Here is a 20,772-nt window from a genome sequence, read left to right on the forward strand (position 1 = left end):
CTGGGCGTGTCCGGGGCGGGCCAGGCGGGGGGTGGACGTGGCGGGCGGGGGAGGCGCACAGGCGCCGCAGACAAAGAGTGTGTTTCGTGCGCCCGCCCGCGCGGCTCCGGAGGGGAGAGCAGCCGGGTGCGCGCGGTGCTGGGACGGTGGGGCTGGGCCCGGGAGCCCGGGGCCTGACGGCGGCCTGTGCAGGGGTGGGAACCTCCCGGCTGTGAGCGACAAGGGTCAGCTGAGCGGGAGGCGGGGTGTGCTCGCTCTGGACTGGACTCTTGAAGCTGGGGCCCTGGGTCCCGGATCCCGACTCGGCCGCCCAACCTCAAGTCCTTGCCCGTGTAATGGGGACACCGGCGCGTGAAGGGGACACCAGGGCCCTGCAAGGCTCCGACACAACTAGCTGTGATACGCCTGGGGCGGCGAATCGCCCCTCCGCCTGCGCGCCCGCCGGGCCCGCACGCGGGGTCCCGGGACGGCGGGGAGCCGGAAAGGGAGAAGGGGGCTGTGGGGCGCCCCTCGGGGACGCGCACCTGCCTGCGCGCTGCCGGGCCGCGGAGGGGTGCGGATCGGGGCAGGTTCCTGGACGGGCGCACACAGGCCATCGGTGGCAGGGAGGGCGTCGGCGCGGGGCCTCGACAAGGGAGGCCTCGGGAAGGACTGGGCGAGCCGGCCCAAGTGGGAGGGCGCTGGGCCGCGGGGGACGAGTGGGACGAGGAGGAGCCAGGTCCTGCGCCTGGAGAGTCCCTGAGATTGGCAAGTGACAAGGACCCCTCCCTGGTCTTTGGGGAGTGTCCTGTTCAGCGACGTGTCCTGCCCTCCTTCCCCAGCGCCTTGTGAAGTCTGGACTGTCCGGCTGGACTCGACTTGGCTGGGCGCTTTCTCCTGCACAACGAGAGTCAGATAACAGCGTCAGGCCTGCGGCTCAACTTCCTTCTTCAAGATTCTGTGGTCAGGACCTGCGTGTTTCCGGATGCAGACCACGTTTTTATTCTCATGTTACCATTTCTGGAAGAAGGATGGGGTACAATAGATATGTACCCAGGGTTTTATTCTTTTATTATTTTCAGGTTTATTATTTTTTTGAGGGAAAGAACACTTCCATAGGGGAGGGGAAGAGAGAGAGGTAGGTAGAGAGAGAGAGGACAGAGAAAGAGGAAAGCAGGCCCCAGTGCTGTTAGCCAGAGCCCCAAGCGGGGCTCTGACTCACAAACTGTGAGATCACGACCTCAGCCAAAATCCAAGAGTTGAAAGCTTAACCAGCTGAGCCACCCAGGTGCCCCATATACCCAAGGTTTTTAAAGATTCTATATTTCTGCTAGGAGGGGGTTTCTCAGGGGTAGGTAAGTAGTGACTATGGTGCATACAAGGCCACCGGGGATCCAACGATCATTAGGGTTTCATTTGATTCTTCTTAGAATCTAAATAGAACATTCATAAGCAGAGACCCAAAGCCAGGTCTGCTGACTCCTAGTCCAGTGCTCGTGATGGCTGGTGGGCCCTGAACTAGGGTCTGGAGGCCTGGGTTTGAATATCGCCAGCCTCTGACCTCGAGGAGCCAGGAAAACAATAGCATGTGGGCCCAGGAGAAGCCCAGACCCCAAAACAGGGGCAGGCGTTGACTGTGGCTGGAGGCCTCCAAGGCCATGATGATTAAATACTCATCCAGGAGACCCACCCTTACAAACACATTGTCCCTTGGTTGCCAAGGCCTCCAGAGGTAAAGCAAAATGCTCGCAGCGTGTTTTGGGGGGCTTGAGTAGAAGTCAAGTACTTTAATGAGGCAGTGAGTCACAAAGTTATAATGGGACATTTGATAAGGAAACGATGAGCTGCTTTTTTTTTTTTTTTTTTTTGCCTTAAGAGAATGCGCGTGCCCTTAATTAAGTGTCATAATTGAGGGCAGGTTGCAGGAGCCTGACTCCTGGGGGGTCAGCAGCCTGACCTCCAGGGGCTCCCATGGCGGTTAGGGAGAGACCAGAAAAGAATTGAAGAAGTCATCGCAGAGTTACACGTGTCCATCTTTTTGGAGCCTGCATTATCACATTAGCGGTTGGGTTCTATGCATGTTCTGTTTCATTTCCTGAGGATACATTCCAGCACAGGATATGATGTTTTCAAACTCCTCACCTTCCGCAGAGCCCCCAGGCCCCACCCCCATGCATGGGAAAGCCTCCCTGCAGGGCTCTTCCCAGACCCTAAACTTTAAGGGGCGGGGGGGGGGGGGGGGGGAGGGTCCAAGGCCAGAGCAGGACAGCCAGTGAGGGAGGGAACGTCACAGGGGACGGAGGTCAAGCCAGGTCACCGTCAAGTACATGGTGCGGTTTCTATTTTGCACAGCTTTTATCATTTCCTACACAAGACGGATCCAGTGTGGAAGAATCAGAAACACCAGCAGGAAAAGAGGAAAGGAAAATCACCTCTGTTCTCCCCACCCCTGAATCTGCTGGATTCAGTGACAGGGGCTGTTTCAGTGACAGGTGAGGTGGGATGGGGAGGGCAGGACGGTCAGCTGGCTCCCCACTCACTTGGACTCGGCGCCCTGCTCACTTCTCACCTGCGCACAAGGGGCTTGGCTGGTCCTCCCGTCTACACTGGGGAGTCTGCCACCCTTTCCCACACTCTGCTTTCTTTCAGCTCCCGGAGTGACTTCATTGTTGCTCTATGTGTTTATCCCCTCTCTTCCCCTAGAATGTAAGCTCCACCAGGGCAGGGACCTTCTCTGTCCTCTTTGTTAACACTAAGCTAGGTGCCCAGTGGGGGACAGAATCATTCAATGGCCAGGGCCATGGAAGGTGACGGACCCTGGCTGGAGGGGGAGGCAGGCGGGAGGCTCCTCCCGGCCGACAGCCTGACCCTTCTCCAGGGATGCGTGTTCTGGGAAGAAGGTGAGGGTTGGTGGGGGTTCTGGGTGATGGTTTTTCCTACAGTGTATTTTTAGAGGGGTGCCTGGGTGGCTCAGTCGGTGAAGCATCCTACTTCGCCTCAGGTCATGGCCTCACGGTTTGTGAGTTTGAGCCCCCAGTTGGGACGACGGATCCCCTGTCTCCCTCTCTCTCTGCCCCTCTCCCACTCGTACTCTCTCTGTCTCGAAAATAAATAAGCATTACAAAATAATAACATGTAGGGGTGCCTGGGTGGCTCAGTCAGTGAAGCGTCCGACTTCAGCTCAGATCACGATCTCGTGGTCCGCGAGTTCGAGCCCCGCGTCGGGCTCTGGGCTGATGTTCAGAGCCTGGAGCCTGCTTCCGATTCTGTGTCTCCCTCTCTCTCTGCCCCTCCCCCATTCATGCTCTGTCTCTCTCTGTCTCAAAATAAATAAATGTTAAAAAAAAATTAAAAAAAAGTAACATGTATTTTTAGAATTAAAAACTTCAGAAACAAAGTTTCTCTCCTCCAGGCTGCAGTGGGCCCCGATAAGGAGGAGCCTGAGAGAGGGGCAGGATGGGACCTGGGTTGGGATGTGTGTGCATGTGCGTGTGTGTGTGTGTGTGTGTGTGTGTGCAGAGCCAGACCCTGCCCGTCTGCTTTGACTCAAAAGCTGGGATCAGCCTGCCAGCCCTGGCAGGGGGTGAGTGGGCAGCTGAGGAGCCAGGCCTGGGTGAGGGGAGTGGGGCCCTGGCCCGTCCTGCCCTTTGGCCCCAGCCACAGGCTCCCCACTCTAGACCTCCGGCATGGAGCCCCCCAGAAATGTGGCTAAGACACACCTCACCAGACCTAAGGAATCAGACTTAGGGAGCAGGGGGGCTCGAGACCTGCATTTATTTTAAGTGTATTTATTTATTTTGAGAGAAAGAGAGCATGTGGCAGTGAGAGAGGGGCAGAGGGAGAGGGAGCCGGAGAACCTCAAGCAGGCTCCCGCTGTTGGTGCAGAGCCCTGACCTGGGGCTTGATCCCACGGACTGTGAGCTCATGACCTGAGCTGACATCAAGAGTTGGACACTTAACTGACTGAGCCCCTCAGGCGCCGAGAAAACCGGCATTGAAAGTGGCCCCTTCCGGGGCTTTTAGGTGCTCTGGGGGCCGCAGGTTGAGACTGTCTCCAAGGACAGGTTCGGGAACTTGACCTCTGCTGTCTCAACTTGGGCCCCTCCTGGCTGCGTGACCCTGTGAGCCTTCTTGGCCTCAGTTTCCTCATTTGTAAAATGGGTTCAGGAGGATCCCAGGGGCCAGAGCAACTCAAAGAGCCCCACGGGGCAGGTGCTTTTGTAGGAAACGGAAGAGAAGAGTTGACTTAATTATTCAGCTGAGGTATTTGGCGTTTCTCACAGGCATCTTCAAGTGTCCAGCCGGGGAGGGGGAAACTCTGGCCCAGAACTTCTGAAGGCCGCAGTGAGCAGGTCTGGGGGGTGGGGGGCACTGGGGCGTGAGCTGTGGTTAGCTGCCTGGCACTGATGAGAACTAACTACCCTCCGGGTCTCTCCCCCAGCGAGCATTGGCTGCCATGGGCTGTGCCTCCGCCCTCTTATCCCATCCACTCTCACAGCGACTCACCCCCCGACTAAGCGAGTCTTTCTACTCTGGGCCTCAGAGGCTGAAGGGCCTGGGACCCCTTGGAGACAGGCAGCCACTGTCCTCACAAGTCATGGTGCCCAGAGTTCTTCTTGTTAGGTAGACTTGAAGCGATTGCTTGAATTGAGTCAACCCAAGTTGCCACCATGCTGTGTGGGCCTCTTGCACATTCATTCCACTGGAAATTTTATAGTTTTCCCCAGGGCTGCTCTCAGGTGAGCTGTGGGCCTCCCTTGTGCTGGGCACCAGCCCCAACCCACTTGGCTTTGGAGTGACCAAGAGCCCGGAGCGAGGGAGGCTCTGGCCAGATAGTGTTGTTGTGTTTAAGTTTATTTATTTGAGAAAGAGAGAGAGAGAGAGAGAGAAAGAGAGAAAGAATCTCAAGCAGGCTCTGCACTGTCAGCACAGAGCCTGATGTGGCCCTTGAACCCACGAACCGCGAGATCATGACCTGAGTCGAAGTCAAGAGTCGGACTCTTAACCCACTGAGCCACCCAGGTGACCGGCTCCGGCCAGGTTGTGAGATGACCAGAAACTCAAGATGGGAATGATATAAATAAACTCAGGGCAAATGCTTCAGGTATAAAAATAGAGCCTGCAGGGGGCCTGCCCGAGAGTGCCGGACCTGGGGGCCCCAGCGGTGGTCTGCAGCTTGGGTCGGGCCATCCGGTCAGGACAGAGGAGCTGGGCGGAGGCGCTCAGCCAGGCGAGGCAGACAGCATGTGCTTGCCGCCCACTCGGAGGTCGTGTGGCGCACGGGCCTCCTGGAGCCCACCCTCTGGGCTGGCGCTGGGGCCCCGCGTGAGCCCGCCTGGCTGTGCCCTCCCTGGGGCCACACACCGTCTGGTCTGGGGGACGGAAGAGCAGACCGCCGACCCGGGCGGATGGCCTGTGTGAGGGGCGGGCACCCGAGGGCAGTGGCCAGAGGAGGGCAGTGTGTCCCCACCTGGGCCGTGGTCCCGGTGGCAGGGTGAGCTGGAGTTGACACCACAGAAGGCGGGGGACGGCGTGGCGGCGGACAGAGAACGACACACACTGAGCTCAGAGGCGCGTGGGGACAGTCCGATGTGGCAGGCAGGCCCCCCGGGAGGACAGACGCGGGAGGAGCCTGGGGCAGCTCCAGAAACAGGTGGAGGAAGGGACAGAGAGAAAGCCTGCAGCATCCTAGAATCCAGAATCCTGGAGCTGGAGTCCCCCCTGTTCCAGAACCTCTCCCTGAAGGAAGGGCCTTGTACCGCCGCCCGGCCAGGCAGCATCTTCCTGGGGCTGCTTCATGTGGACGGTCCCTCCTCTCCCACCTGCCTTACTGCTTTGGGCTCTGCTCTCTGGAGTCCTTGTCCTCGGTCCCCCAGGTGGCACGTGGGGCTGGCTGGGGGCCAGGCGTGCCTCTGGGGTGTACCCCCCTCATGGGGGGCCTTGCCCTCCAAGTGGAGGGTGGGGGAAAGGCTTCTCTCCTTTACCCGGTCTGTCCTTGAGCCCGTCTATCCTTGAGCATCTTTGTGTAACAGCAGGGGCTTCCTAGTGAGCCTGCCCTCAGGGGCTTCCTGGAGACCACTCCCTGCTGGTCCAGTGGGGGGGGGGGGGATGCCCGGTCGGCTGAGCTCCTGGAAGTCCCTGCCGTCTTCCTGAGCAGCTCAGCTGTGCCCCCCCTCCCCCTTTCTGGAGGCCTCTGTGACCGCCCCAGTGGAGACTGGCTTCTCTCTGTGACAGGCTGGCCACACCTACCCGTTTCCATCCCTGGCTGTCTGTGGCGGCTTGAAAACACGTCCAAACTGATTCTTCTAGACTCCCCACTTCCTAATGTACCTGTCACCGAGTGTGGGGCTACGGTGAGTGACTCACTTCTAGTAAATAGAAAATATTCCTGGGTCCACGGGGGTGGGGGGCACCTGGGTGGCTCACTCGGTTAAGGGTCTGACTCTTGGTTTCGGTTCAGGTCATGATCTCGCGGTTCATGGGTTCGAGCCCCGCGTCGGGCTCTGTGCCGACAGCTCGGAGCCTGGAGCCCGCTTCGGATTCTGTGTGCCCTCTCCGTCTGCCCCTCCCCTGCTCCTGCTCTTTCAAAATGAGTAAAAATCTCTCAAAAATACACATTTAAAAAAAATTTAATAAAAGAAAAAAATTCGCTGGGAATGACATTGTGTCACTTACAAGACAGTCACCAAGGCGTTGGGCCGCCCCCTTTCTCTCCCTCTTGGATCACCAGCTCCAGGGGAAGCTGGGAGCCATGTGGGGACCAGTCCTGTAGAGAGGTCCCCGCGTGAGGAACCGAAGCCTCCAGCCGACAGCCACACGAGAGAGTCACCTTGGAAGGGGGTCCCCCTAGCCCCGCGTCAGGCCTTCAGATGGTGCAGCCCGTGCCCACGGCTTGACCACAGCCTCGTGAGAGACCCTGAGCCACAGCCAGCCAGCCAAGCTCTTCCCCGATTCCTGACCCTCAGAAGCTGTGAGGTAATAAATATTTGGCATCGAAGCTGCTAAGTTTGGGGGGATAATTTGTTATGCAAGAATAGATAGTATATACTCCCCGGCCGGGGCGGGCCTGCAGGGGGGACGAGGGTAGCATCTAGGCCACTTCTGGACCCCAGTGCCCAGCACGAGGCCTGCACGAGAACACGCACGCCGGAATGAGCGGGGGAACGAATGCCTGCCTGGCAGAAGGCTTCAGGCATTCAGGTCCCGCTTTGGAGAGAGCTTCCTGTTCCTCAGTCCAACTCCCTGCATCTTGGATGGGGGGTGAGGGATCAGAGGTCACCTTTGTTCAGATGCAACACCTACGACCCCGGGCCAGCAACCATCCTCAGCCCTTCCGGCCAGTGCACTCCAGGGTCAAGATGCTTCCCGGGCAAGGCCTGAAGGGGTTGCCACGGTCTGGGAGATGCTGGAAGAGGCGGACAGGAAGGGCTTGAGCTATGGCCGTGGGAGCAAGGGGCACGGCCAGGGTGTGGGCAGGGCCGGGCCCGGGAGCTGAAGGGGGCGACGGTTCGGGGAATCGTCGGCAGCGGGGTCAGGCTGACGCCTGCTGGCCGGCCCTACCGAGCCCAACCCCTGCCGCGTCTGATTCCTAGCCTCGGGAGCCCCGACGGTCCTTACCTCCCTTGACCCTGTCCCGGGTAGCTGTTGTCCTGTTCGGAGATAGAGAAACTGCATCTAGGAGATTGAGTCCATCGATGTCATCACGGCAGAGCGGGCCTCGAATTCTTCTCCTTGCTGGTTCCCGCCTGCTCTTTGTCTCTGGCCCACAGTGTCCCCGTCTGTCCCGCGGGGAGTGGCTCCAGGGGGCCGGGAGCCTGAGTCTGAAGCCATGTGCAACGTCAGGGGTAAAGGCAGTGCCCCCGGCAGGGAGGCAGCGGGGAGCGCTCTGTTACATGCTTTGTAGCTGCTGGGGTGGCTGGTGACACGAGCGGCCTATGATCGCACCAAGTAGAGCCATGAGTGGGGACGGAGGGGATTCACTTGCGAGGGGGGTAAGGGCCAGACATCAGGAGGGATGTCGGCCCTGAGTTTCTGTCAGGGGCCTTCTGAGGGGTCTGGAAGGATGTGGGAGGGTTTGTAGCTGTGCCGTGGAGGGGTGGAGGTTGGGGAGGGGTCCACACGTGGCCAGGTAGGGCAGGAGGGTGCCAGGAGGGGCTCTGCCTGGGGCTTGTCCGGGATGTGGGCTGTGGTCAGGCTAGAGAAGAATATGTTTTGTAGCTGTGGTCTATTTTCTGAGAAGGGAGGGAGGGCCCTGTAACCGAGCAAAACAGAGTGCGGGCCAAGTGCAGACACCTGTGAATTTTGTCTGTTGAACTTGGCTGGGGGTGTGGGGGGGGGGGGCGGGGGGGGCTTTGACTAGATTCCTTTCAGTAGCCCTGAGGTCCCTCCCTCCCAGGGAGGGGGCCACACAGGCTTAGAGACCCCAGGCCCCGGGCCCTAACCCCTCGGGATGTCAGGCAGGGTAGGGTGTCCAGAAGGACTGGGTCTGGGGCTCATCTCACCCCACACACCAGCCACACCGGAGACCCCTCCTTCCAAAGATGGGTGCATTCTTACCCACCGCCTGGGGCCGTGCGGTCTGCAGCAACCAGTTGGGTGTTATGTAGATCAAAGCATGGCAGGGCCCAGGCCCAGTGCCTATACTCTCATCTCCTGTCCCGTGTTATAGACGTAGAAAGCGTGGCTCGGGGGTCCGTGGCTTGCTCTCGGTCACAGAGCGAGCTGGGTGAGACCCTGGGCTCTCCTGGCCGTGGAGGCCCATTTTCTGGAAATGCCAAGGCTGGCAGTCTCTGGGGCCAGCCTGGGCCCCGTGCCCGCTCCGGGCCCCTGAACCATCTCTCCCAGAAACCCCACTGCCTTTCCTCCGCCTCTCCAAATCCTGCCCCAGTGGCAAAGGTGTGAAAATTACGGATAGAGCAGGTGTCTTTGACCCAGCCGTCCCCCTCTGAGTGTGCTCCCCCGAAAGGACAAAACCCCCAAAGCAGGCTTATGGGAGGCCTCTCTGTTACAAACTGGAAACAAGCCAACGTGTATCACTGATGAATTAAGTCGGAGCGGTGATATTTAGAGTGCCTCACTGCCTGCCAGGAGTGGCTGCAAGAACTTTACAGCCACTGACCCTTCGGTCCTCCCAAAGCTGTACGGCAGTAGGTAATAGAATTTCCACTTCACGGACGAGGACACTAGGCGGGCTAGGGGTTCAGCTGGGTCACACAGTGGGGACGGGCCGAGCCCAGGCAGCCTGGCTCACTCCTGCCCCCCCCCCCCCCCGCCGCCCTGCACTGTACCCCTTGGCCACACCACGTGCACCCGTGGACGTGCACAGGAATGGAGTTTGCAGGAACCGTGGTGACAAGCCGTCCCAGGCATGTTGATAAAGGACGGAAGCAAATCACGAAATGATAGTAAAAAAGAAAATGTTTGTGTTTGCCTGCATTTGATGGGAAAGGAGGGCCCACACCTCCACGTGGGGCTTTCACTCTGCTGCCTCTCTTCTGTCTGGAGGCTTTAAAAAAAAAATAACTTAAGAGTTATTCCTTTTCTTGTGAAATGTAACAATGGATTTTGGAATGTGTCAAGCCCCTTGGCCAGAAAGTCCCTGTGCCTCATGGGGCCAGCGCCAACCCCTTTCCCAGAGCCCTTTGCGGCAGCCCAGGCCTGGGTTGTTTGTGTGATGTGTCTCCTTCTAGAAGACCGGCTGAGCAGGGCTGTGCAGCGGGGCTCTGGTGTTGCTGGAGGAGGCCTGAGGCCGGCCTCGGTGTTGATAATGGTAATGCTTGCCCGTTAGATGAACGGCCCCAGAGGGTTCCCTTGGCCTGTGCCTTCTGCTAGCCATGCTACACTCAGAGCTGGAACACTACTGGCCCACGGTCACACATCGAGAGGGCAGAGCCTGGAGCCAAACCCAAGCTGTGGGGGCCCAGCTTGATGCTCTCCCCAGACCGTGTAGGGCTCTCCCCAGCCAAGACCTCTGCCTGCCCAGCAACCCACTGGCCTGTCACCTCCTGTGTCAGCTCAAGCCAGTGTGAGCAGGTGACTCACCTGCCTTGGGGGGGGGGGTCATTCATTTGTATTTTCAACTGTCAGTCCACTTACCCCTCACCCTTCCACCCCATCCATTCATCTTTCCATCTGTCCATCTGTCTTTCCACCTGTCCATTATTTAGTCCATCTGTCTGTCTGTCCATCCATCCACCCACCTATCCACCCATCCACTCACCCCATCCATCCATCCATCCACCCACTCACCCCATCCATCCATTCACCCACCCATCCACCCACCCATCCATCCATCCATCCATCCATCCACCCACCCACTCACCCCGTCCATCCATCCATCCATTCATCCACCCACTCACCCCATCATCCATATCCATCCACCCCACTCACCCCATCCATCCATTCCTTCCACCCATCCATCCATCCGTCTGTCCATCCATCCACCCACCCATCCACCCCACCCACCCATCCACCCAGCCACCCACCTACCCATCCATCCATCCACCCACCCACTCACATCCCCCACCCACCCATCCACCCATCCATCCATCCACCCATCCATCCATCCACCATCCATCCATCCATCCATCCTTCCTTGCTTCCATCCATCCATCCATCCATCCATCCATCCATCCGTCTGTCCATCCATATTCATCCACCCACTCCCCATCCATCCATCCATCACCACTCACCCACATCCATCATTCCATCCATCTATCCACCCACCCACCCGTCCATCACATCCATCCACATCCATCCATCACCCACTCCCATCCATCCATCCACCCACCCACCCACACCAGCCACCCACCTACCATCCATCCATCCACACCATCCACCACCCAGAACCCATCCATCATCCATCCATCCACCCACCCATCCACCCACCCGTCCATCCCAGCATCCTCCATCCATGCCATCCAGCCAGCGCATCACCCATCCTAGCACAAGCCATCCAGCCATACTATCCACCACCTCAAGCCACTCACCCCATCTCATCCATACAGCCATCCATCCATCCCACCCCACATCCACCCACCCAACCATCCATCGAATCCACCCATCCATTCCATCCATTCCATCCATCCATCCAACCCACCTGCCCACTCACCACATCCAACCATCACCCATCCACCCATCCATCCATCCATACCATCCATCCATCCATCCATCCATCCTTTGATCTGCCCATCGTATCTCAGCTGTCCATCCATCTACCCACCCACCCATCCGTCCACTGACTTGTTTCCTCATGCATGTTACCTCACCCGGCCTCCCCAGGGGCCTGTCCTTGCTGGGTGCTGTGGGCTCAAAGACAAATCTGGCACAGCCCTGCCTGCCAGAAGCTCGCAGCTGGGTGGGGAACCTTTAGACCTGTCCCAAAGCAGCCTAAACAGTGAGGTGGCATGTTTTCTGTTTCTGCTGTGGAGAGGGTAAAGTTTGGGCTTGTTTGCTCGGGAGACAAAGGGCAGGTGAAACTTGGCTGCAGCGACTGAGAAAACACCTTTGTCTTGTATGTCACCGTCTCGGGCGGCCCTTCCCAATGCTGCCCACCCCCACATACACACACCTTGTCCCCTCCCTACTCTGCCCCTGTCCTTGGCACTCCCTGCCGTTTGGCAGTTTCCTCACCTCTGGGTTGTCTGTTCCCCGCTCTCCAGAATGTAAGAACCACGGGGCGGGGACTTTTGTCTGTGTGGTTATTGCTGTGGCCTCAGAACTGGGATTTGAATGCAAACAGCCTGGCCGCTAAGCAGACGCTGAGCTGTGTCTCTCTAAAGGCCAGGATGGGTGGCAGGATTGACCTGGGACGGGCAGCATTCTGCCCTTTGCCCTCTGCCTTGGTAGCTGCCACCACCAACCCATCCCCCCTTCACCCTGCAATAGCTGGGCAGGTGGGGATGTGGCCCCGTCACACCCAGCCTGTTCAAGGCTGGTCTGCATCTGCCCATCAGAAGACAAGAAGACAGGTAGACACACAGTCCCTGACCTGAGGGCCACCTGGACCAGTCTGTCCGAACCCTGTGACATCACCACCTGCCCCTCTACCCGGGTCCTGCCAGCTTTCTGGTCAGCGGGACACTCACTTTGTGTGACCCTGGGCAAGTGCGTGGCCACCTCGAAGCGCTGCCCTGTGGCTCGTGTGGGAGCACATGCTGAGCCCCTGGGAGGGCCCGTGGGGTGACAGCCACGGGGGCGGAGCTCATGGGCCTCAGGGCCTGGCCCTCGGCATCCGAGAGGCACTGGTATTTCCAGAGTGTTCCATCACATCCAGCCCTGCCACTTGCTTGGCCTTGGGCAGATCTCCCTTCTGGGCCTCGATGGCTCCATCTGTACAATGGGGACCATCGGCCCTGCTTCCCTCCTGGGGCTGTGATGAGGATCGTGTGAGCTGGCGGAGGAGGAGTGCTTGGGAAACCGTAAAGAGGGGTACGCTGCTGGGGGGCGGTCACCGTTTTTATAATGGTTGCAGACGACCTCTTGTTGGAGTGGCTTCCCCTCAGGAGCGCCCTGGCTTAGTTAGAGGCCGGGCAGCAGCCCGGTCCCTAGCAGTGGGTCCGTCAGGGCTTGGTCCCCACTCAGTCGGTGCTGGGCGCTGGGGACCGCGTGGAGGCAGACCTGGCCGGGCCCGGGGGAGCGGGAGACGGATGTGGGTGCACAGGGACAGTGCGGGACCAGGGCAGTGAGAAGCGCGTGGGGCAGATGCTGGGCTGTGACCCGCCTTTGCTCCCGGAGCGGGGACAGCCCTGCAGCCCGCCTGTGCCCGCCCCCACCCCCTTCTGCCAGCCGGAGCTGCGTGAGGACGGGGACCGGGTCTTATCAGCCTCAGCTCAGCCTCAGCTCCGGTGGTGTTTGTTGAACGAGTGAGGACGGAACTTGGAGGGCTCCTGGGCAGGAGCAATTCCAGGGGAGCTGGGGAGGCTGGAGGACACCATGAAGGGACAGGGTCAGCACAGCCCCATTCCTGGACCTCCTTGGGGGTGACTGGATGTGGCCTGGGGCCCAGCCCTGCAGGCAGCGTGGAAGTGAGCCTGCCACCTCCTGTGGCCTCTCCCATGTTTCCCTGACACCTGGGTCCTGAGGGCACTGGGACAAGGGTCCTTCGGGGGGTGGGGCGGGAGAGAGGCCAGCTCCCCGGCGCCTGGGTATGGGCATCGACCCGCATGGCCTCTGCCTTCGGGGCCACTGGTCAGCGGGCTCTTGTTCCTGTCCCTCCCCCGGCCGCAGGTATTTAAGGTCCGCGAGGAGCCGGCCCAGTTGCTCTTGGGGCCACCCCAGTGGTGGTGCGGACCGCTGGCAGGCAGGCAGACCCCAGGACCTCCCCGCCACACCACCACACTGTCCATGGATTTTGTCGCTGGAGCCATCGGAGGTAACGGGCAGGGACAGGGGTACCAGGAGGGGCTGCGACGTCCTGTGGCCTGAGAGCAGGCTTCCCACAGCAGTGGGGCTTGAGGGGCCCCCGGAAGGGGTCAGGGCCCCGCGTGGGCCGCAGGTGCCGGGGGGAGGTGTGGGGACAGGAGTCTGTTCTGGCCCGGCTGTCTCAGCCTGGGAGGCGGACCGGCAGGTCTGGGGGTGGGGACACCCGGTGGGGGGGGGGGGGCAGGAGGTGGTCTCTCCCTGCGCCAGGGGGTCATCAGTGTGGGGAGGGATGGCTGAGCTGTGGGAAGGAACCGGAGGCCGGGGAGGAGTTTGAGGACAAACTGGCCTGGGTCTGGAAACTGGGGGTGGCGTGGAGGGGGAGAGGCCCCGCCGAGCCCCGGCCCCACCCGCTGGCAGGATGCATGTTGTCCCGGCCTTGCTGGGTTCCCAAACTATTTTCCTTTCTGGGGAAAGGGCTGATTGCGAAAGACTAATCCCGAGAGATAACCGGCTTGTTAGGAGACAGGCTGGGAAGGGGCTTTCCCCCCGGCCGCTGGTCCTGCAAGCTGTGAGGCTATTTTGGGTGAGGCACCCTTGGCCTTGCTCGTCTTGGGAAACAGCCGTGGGTGCCGGTCGATGCTGCTGGGAACGGTGTGGGCTGTTCTCCTCCCGTCAGGAGGGGACAGCAGTGCCGATCCAGGAAAGACTGGAGCCCTGACCTCACCAGCCACCTTTCTGAGGTCCTACCATGCGCCGGGCCTGAGGCCGGCTGCTTCCCTGGGTGTTGGCCCTCTAAGGAGGAGGCTCAGAGAAGGGGCTTGACTTGCCCAAGATCACAAAGCCAGGAAGGGCTCCCGAGTCCTGTATTTTCCCTCCAGGCCAGGTCAGACGAGGGCCTTGTGGAGGACAGACATGACGTGTGTGAAGCGGCAGCAAAACCACGTGACAGGGGCTCTGATCAACATGGTTTCTGGCACGAAGGCAGGCCAGATACAGGGGTCAGGGAGGGCCCCAGGCGGGAGGTCATAATGTGGCAGGGCTTTGATGGATGAGTAGGAGTTTGGTGAGGTCTAGCTGTGTGAGGGTCAAGGAGGGTAATTCTAGTCAAGTCATTCAGTCAGTCCTTTGCTTCACTTGCTTTGTTCATTCATTCATTCATTCATTCACTTTGTTCTTTCATTCACACACATTTATTGAGTCCTGGGATGCCTAGTAAATAGGGCACAGCCCCCAGGTGCCTTATTGTCCTCAGATGCTCTCACCACCAGGCCACCCCTGGCCCCCAGGGTGTGTAACCCCAGGGGTCTGTGGCTCTCTGGCTTCTCCATGGTGGTTCTGGGGGCTTAGACATTGAGGTCTGCTGTCAGGAAGGGAGAAAGGAACAGGATAGTGGCACCTGGCCCTTTGCGGAGAGAGCACCCTGGTCTAGGAAGCCTCACGTCCCACTCTGTTCCATGCAGACTTGTGGTTCCAGGCGGTCCTTCACAGAGCCCTGGGTGACGTGGGCTTTCCCACCTACCGGCCTTTGCTGGGTCCTTGCCTCTCCACACACACACCCTGCAGCCAAAGGCAGACAAACCCCTCACAGGCCTGAGGGCAAGAGCTGCCTGGCTGGGAGACGGGGCCCAGCCAGTGTCGGAGCAAAGGCTCTTCCAAAACGTGACACCGGGGGCGAGGCCGTGGAGCGTCTCGGGCTTTCGGAACGAGGCACCCCTGGGCCAAGACATGGAAGGAGAAGTTTGCTAGCAGCTTGGCAAGAAGCGACCTTACCTTCCGGAGCCTCAGTTTCCTTCTCTGTGTCAACACCGATATCAACGTTGATGAGACACGGTGTGGACGAGAAGCGTGGGGCTGCTCTCGGCGGGAGCCGGTCAGGGTTCGCCCCCCTCCTCACCTGCTCCTGCCCCTCACCCGGTTCGTCTGGTTTCCTTCCAGGAGTCTGCGGTGTTGCTGTGGGCTACCCCCTGGACACGGTGAAGGTATGGTGACAGCCAGGCCCCCGCCGCCCACCCAAAGGCCCTTGGCTGGGATTAGGCTACCCTCCAAGTCTCCTGCTTCCATCCGTGGCCAGAAGAACTTTCCGGCATGCTAATCAGACCAGCCCTCCCCATGCCCCTCAGGACCCCGTCAGCCCCTCGTCTCACCTGTGCCTTAGGTCTCCTGTGTTACATGGGGGCTCCTGGTCCCCGCTCTGCCCACATTCAGCACGGCTCTGACGATCAAGGGGTTGGCTCTTCCCCTCTCCCAGGCTTACTGACCTTGTGCTAGGCCTGGAGCCACCTCTTCCTGAAGCCTGCTTCTCTCTCAGGTCAAGATCCAGACAGAGCCCAAGTACAGGGGCATCTGGCACTGCGTCTGGGACACGTATCGCCGAGAGCGGGTAGGCCTGGGGCCAGGGTAATGGGCAGGGGGACGTCAGGGCCTCAGACCCCCACCAGCCAGGGGATGCTGAACCCCATTCTGAGCTCTGTCACCTTCCAAATGGGGACGATTGTACCAACCTGCTGGGTTTCTCTGAGGACGAGAGTCAGGCGTCCAGCACACAAGAGGTGCTCAGAAGGAGGTCCTGCCTTCAGGAGAGGGTCCACAGGTGGCACCTGGGGCCTTTGAGGGTCAGGGAGGGACCCCGGAGTGTTTGCATTTCTGTCCCCTCCAGGCTGGGCATCCCTTGAAAGTGGCACCGGGTGGTCATTAGGTGTCCCCAGCGTCCAGCTCAGAGCCTGGTCCAGAGGAGGGACTCACGTGAACTTGGGGCTCGACGCTGGCCCAGGGGTGAACAAATGAAGCATGCCATCCCGCATCATCACCATCGTCACCGTCATCAAGTAGCTGCCCTAGTCCAGCCTAGCCCTCTGTCTCTTCAGTCCCTCACGTAACCTCGAAAGTGGGGTATTACGATCCCCAGTTTGGCACTAAGAGACTGGCCTGAGGTTCCCATGGCAAGGGAGGGCAGAGCAGGGGTGAGACCCAGTCCCGTTGGCCCAGGGCCCCTCTGGACGGCCCTCTTCCTGGCCGGGCCCCCAGCCTGATTTGGGCCCCCTGGTCCTGTCTGCCTGCTCTCCAGGTGTGGGGCTTCTACAGAGGCCTCTCGCTGCCCGTGTGCACCGTGTCCCTGGTCTCGTCCGTGTCTTTCGGCACCTACCGCCATTGCCTGGCACACATCTGCCGATTTCGGTATGGCAGCACGGACATCAAGCCCGCCAAGACTGACATCACGCTCTCGGGATTTGCCTCCGGCTTGGTCCGCGTGAGTGGTGGGGTGGGGGGGGGCGGGGTGGTGGGGACAGGGGGCCTCGGGACTGCAGGGTCAGGAGAGCCTGAGCCGGCCGTCTGAGAGGCCACCAAGCCCGGCAGATGGGGAAACTGAGGCTCGGTGAGGGCAGAGATGGGGCGAAGGCTGGGGGCTGTGGCTGAGGGCTCAGTGGATTCTCGTTAGGCGAGTGACCTTGGGCAAGCTAGGGGATCTCTCTGAGCTTCTGTCTCTTCGTCAGTAAGAGGCATGGTGAAGAGCAAGTAAGGTTAGGAAGGGAAAGCCCCCAGCATGGAGTCTGACAGGTATGAGCGTCCGGAGGATGGCGGGCGGTATTGTTAGTAATGTTGTCATCAGTGATGTTCTGTTACTTACTAATGTCGTTAAATGTCTACATTTAGTGTTATATTATTCTTACGTTAAATACCTACGTTAATTATGTAATCCATAAAGGTCATTAACGTATTAATTCTGTGATACCTGCACGGAACTGTCCCACATATTTACCCAACACCTACTGTGCGCTGAGCCCACTCTGTGCTAGCAGAGTTGTGTTGCTCAGGCACAAGCATTGACTCTGAACCCTGCTGCACCGTGACTGCTGGGCCAGCTGGAGGCTACTTTTTTTTTGGTTTTAATTATTATTATTATTACTTAGATGTTTACTTACATTAGAGAGAGAGAGAACAGAGCACGAGCAGGGGAGGGGCAGAGAGAGACGGAGAGACAGGATCCGAAGCAGGCTCCGGGCTCCGAGCTGTCAGCACACAGCCCGACGTGGGGCTCGAACCCACGAACCACGAGCTCATGACCTGAGCCGAGGTTGAACGCTTAACCGATTGAGCCACCCAGGCGTGACCCTCGCCTTTTAAAAAATGTTATTTATTTTATGTTAAATGTTTATTTATTTTTGAGAAAGAGAGAGAGAGAGAGAGAGACAGAGTGCAGCAGGGGAGGGGCAGAGAGAGAGGGAGCCAGCCGGAGGCTTCTGGAGGCCGGGCCCCCGATGCTGCTGTGGGCAACAGGAGGCTACCGGAGGCCAGGTCCGGGGACGGAGCGGCGGGCACCCCCTTATCTCTGCCACTTCCGCTCCAGGTGTTCCTGACCTCGCCCACCGAGGTGGCCAAGGTCCGCCTGCAGACGCAGACGCAGCAGCGGCGCCCCTCGGCCTCATGGCCCTCGGCCGTGCCCCCCGCGTGTCCCGCGCCCCCCGCGAGTTCGGGGCCTGGGCCCAAGTACCGAGGACCTCTGCACTGCTTGGCCACGGTGGCCCGTGAGGAGGGGCTGCGGGGCCTCTACAAGGGCAGCTCGGCCCTGCTCTTCCGGGACGGCCACTCCTTCGCCACCTACTTCCTGTCCTACACCATCCTCTGCGAGCAGCTCACCCCCACGGGCCGCAGCCAGCCAGGTGAGGGGGGGCCGGGGCCTGGGAGGTGGCAACTGAGGCCGGGAGAGGAGGCGTGGACGAGGTCGTGCCAAACGGGGCGCCACGGCGCCTCCCAGGGTGGGGGCCGCGGCGCCCTCCAACCCGAGAGTCGGGCCAGACCCGCCGCGTGGCTTCGCGCGGGTCACGGTGGTGGGGGGAGCCCCGGGATGCGTTACGTCGGGGCCCCTGCGCGGGGGGGCCCCGCTGGCCCTCCTCCGCGTCGCCGTCCGGTTGGCGGCCGGGGCACTGGTGGGTCTCTCCCTGCAGATGTGCTGGGCGTGCTGGTGGCCGGGGGCTGTGCCGGGGTCCTGGCCTGGGCCGTGGCCACACCCATGGACGTGATCAAGTCGCGCCTGCAGGCGGACGGCCAGGGCCGGCGGCGCTACCGGGGCCTCCTGCACTGCGTGGTGAGCAGCGTTCGGGAGGAGGGGCCGCGGGTCCTCTTCAAGGGGCTGACGCTCAACTGCTGTCGTGCCTTCCCCGTCAACATGGTGGTCTTTGTCACCTACGAAGCCGTGCTGGGGCTCACCCGCGGCCTGTCCACCTAGCTAGTCCCCGCGCCCCAGGGCCGGCCCGCCGGCGGCTTGCAGACGTCTCGTGGCTGGAGGTGGCGGAGGAGAGTGTGGGGGTCTGGGCCCCATTGAGCCACCACCCGGTGGCCGGAGTCAGCCGTGCCTGGGGCTTTGCTCACCCGGCTACGGACCACGAGGAGGTTCAGGGGCCCCTCTGCCATCAGCCTGGGGCTGGCTTGAGGGTCTCGTGAGCCAGGGAGGAGTGAGCCTCTTGGAGGAGGACATCTGTCACGCGCGGTCGTTTGAACGTTTGGTCAGTTGGTCGTTCCAGCTTCCCCGGGGCCTCTCCCTGCCGCCCGTGTCTTCGGAGCACCCCTGCACCTCCGTCCACTCACCCAGTGTCCGCTGGCCACCGTCCCCGCCAGGCCCCCGCTCAGCTCTCCTCTGGTGAGCGCCTATGCACCCGCCCGCTTGCTCCCCTGCGCCGGGCTGCGCAGAGAGGGCACTGCCCGGACGGCCATGACCAGCTTGGTGCCAGACCCGCTCACACACCCTTGCTCTGCTGGGAGATCCCCGAGACTCCGCGGGGAGCCGTTGACAATAAAATGTTTTTGTGTGAATGTGCTCAGTGGTGCTGCTCCGCGGTCCGTGGGGCGGGTGACCGGCTCCTCCCCGGAGGCCAAGCCTCCACCCTTGTGTGGCCGTCGTTCCCACTATGCAGATGGGCACACTGAGGCCCAGCACGCTGGCTGGCTCCACTCCCTGCGCCTTTGGGGCACCGAGCCCTGCCACAGGGGGCCATTCAGCTTTCAGCATGAGGACTGACCCCCCCCCCCCACCCCAAACCTACCCCTTTCTGGCCCCACCGCTGCCGGGACATCTGGCTGTGAGCCACCTTTCCGTGGGGGCCTGGAGGAGGGAGGGGTGGGTGTGTCCTGGGTGCCAGGTACCTGACACAGGTCACCACGCAGCCTGGCAGCAGATGAGGAAACAGCTCCGAGAGGGAGGTGTGGGGGGACTCGCGCCTGCACTTTTGAAGCCCTCTTGTCCGCCCCGCGTGGCTTCCAGTAGTGAGTGGCCCTCAGGGGTGGGGCTGGCAGGTGGAGCCCTCTGGTGAAGCCAGCCAACGCCTGCCTCGACACTCACAGACACTGGCCTTGAGCGTGTGTCCGCCCCGAAAAGACCTCTCGTGTTCTGCTTCCGGGACACACGGGTGGGCCCTCCCCTCCCAGCCCGCTCCCGTCACCCTGAGCCAAGTAGTTGCTTACATTGCGTTCTCTGCCAGGAACACGCTTCCCCCTCCTCTGCCCGGCTGACTCGGCACCCCCAGCACCACCTCCTTCGGGAAGCTCTCCCTGCCCGACCTGGGCTGCTTTTTAGGCCCCCACAGGACCCTGGCTCCTCGTTTGGTCTCTCATCCGCCCCCCACCCCCGACACCCCACTCCACCCGAGACTGTGAGCCGCCTGAGGGCAGCACATGTCCGATGTGGACTCCATCCAGCACAGGGCCGAGCACATAGTAGGTGCTCAGCGGGGGTGTGGAATGAGCGGATGATCCCGCACTAGGTTCCTGGAAGTTCATCCAGCTTCAAGGCGCGGAGGCTGGTGCTCCAGCCAGGATCCAGGGAAACGGTGCCCCGAACGAAAGATGATCCGTCAAACCCGGACCCTGTGTCCGCGTTTGGCGGGAAGACCACTAGAAGCGCCCATTTATTTGCTTTGGCCTCGGAAGGACAGTCGTCGGCACTGCTCCCGGCAGCGGGGGGGCGTGGGGACCCCCGGTCCCCGAGCAGCCGGCCCCGCCCGTGGCGGGGAAGTGGCTTTGCAGGAGGGCCTGGTCCGCGGTGGTCCTCAGGCTCTCTACAACCGCTAGGTGACATGGCCCTTCGGACCCGGCCCCGGATCTCAGAAATGGGGAAGAGAAGGCGGGCCCAGCTGGGTCTTACCCTAACCGTGGCCACCTCGACAAAGTCCAGGCTGCACTGGGAGTTTCAAGAGGGAGGCGCGGGGTGGTCCCCCTGGGACCCCCACCGCCGGGTGCTCACGGGAGAATCCAGGGCTCTGGGAAGGGCCACGGGCAGAACGCCCCGGGAGAGCTGCCGTCTGCTGGCGGGGAGCCCCCTTCTCGTTCTCGCTCTGACGTGCGCTCCGGAGTGTGTGTTCCCTAAAATATATATATTTTTTTAGCAAAATGTGGGTGCGGGAGGGGCAGTGGCCCTTAACAGCAGTGACCACTGGGTGA

At 60.7% G+C, this 20,772-nt stretch overlaps 1 protein-coding gene and 1 long non-coding RNA gene across 4 annotated transcripts; one reads left to right on the forward strand and one right to left on the reverse strand.

Moving 5' to 3' along the window:
* The first annotated feature begins 128 nt into the window (after positions 1 to 128).
* On the forward strand, positions 129 to 19,153 carry SLC25A47 (solute carrier family 25 member 47). 3 transcript variants are annotated; one of them, XM_030319973.2, is made up of 10 exons: positions 129 to 1,711; positions 2,332 to 2,471; positions 6,214 to 6,332; positions 6,710 to 6,954; positions 13,207 to 13,351; positions 15,277 to 15,320; positions 15,650 to 15,721; positions 16,406 to 16,588; positions 17,687 to 17,999; positions 18,285 to 19,153. In XM_030319973.2, the coding sequence occupies exons 5-10, from the start codon at positions 13,324 to 13,326 to the stop codon at positions 18,563 to 18,565; spliced, it is 921 nt and encodes a 306-aa protein (XP_030175833.1). In that variant the 5' UTR covers positions 129 to 1,711; positions 2,332 to 2,471; positions 6,214 to 6,332; positions 6,710 to 6,954; positions 13,207 to 13,323; the 3' UTR covers positions 18,566 to 19,153. The 3 variants fall into 3 exon arrangements, with proteins under 3 accessions (XP_030175833.1, XP_030175834.1, XP_030175835.1); XM_030319974.2 differs by having other exon boundaries at positions 129 to 942; XM_030319975.1 differs by lacking the exons at positions 129 to 1,711; positions 2,332 to 2,471; positions 6,214 to 6,332; ... (1 more) ...; positions 13,207 to 13,351; positions 15,277 to 15,320 and adding an exon at positions 15,998 to 16,166 and having other exon boundaries at positions 15,659 to 15,721.
* LOC116738108 lies at positions 6,591 to 10,169 on the reverse strand. Its single transcript, XR_004343719.1, has 2 exons — positions 7,597 to 10,169; positions 6,591 to 7,384 (listed from the first exon to the last, which is right to left on the reverse strand). It is a non-coding gene; the product is annotated as an uncharacterized LOC116738108 (long non-coding RNA).
* Positions 19,154 to 20,772: the final 1,619 nt, after the last annotated feature.

The sequence above is a fragment of the Lynx canadensis genome, chromosome B3 (assembly GCF_007474595.2).
Source record: "Lynx canadensis isolate LIC74 chromosome B3, mLynCan4.pri.v2, whole genome shotgun sequence".
NCBI lineage: Eukaryota > Metazoa > Chordata > Mammalia > Carnivora > Felidae > Lynx > Lynx canadensis.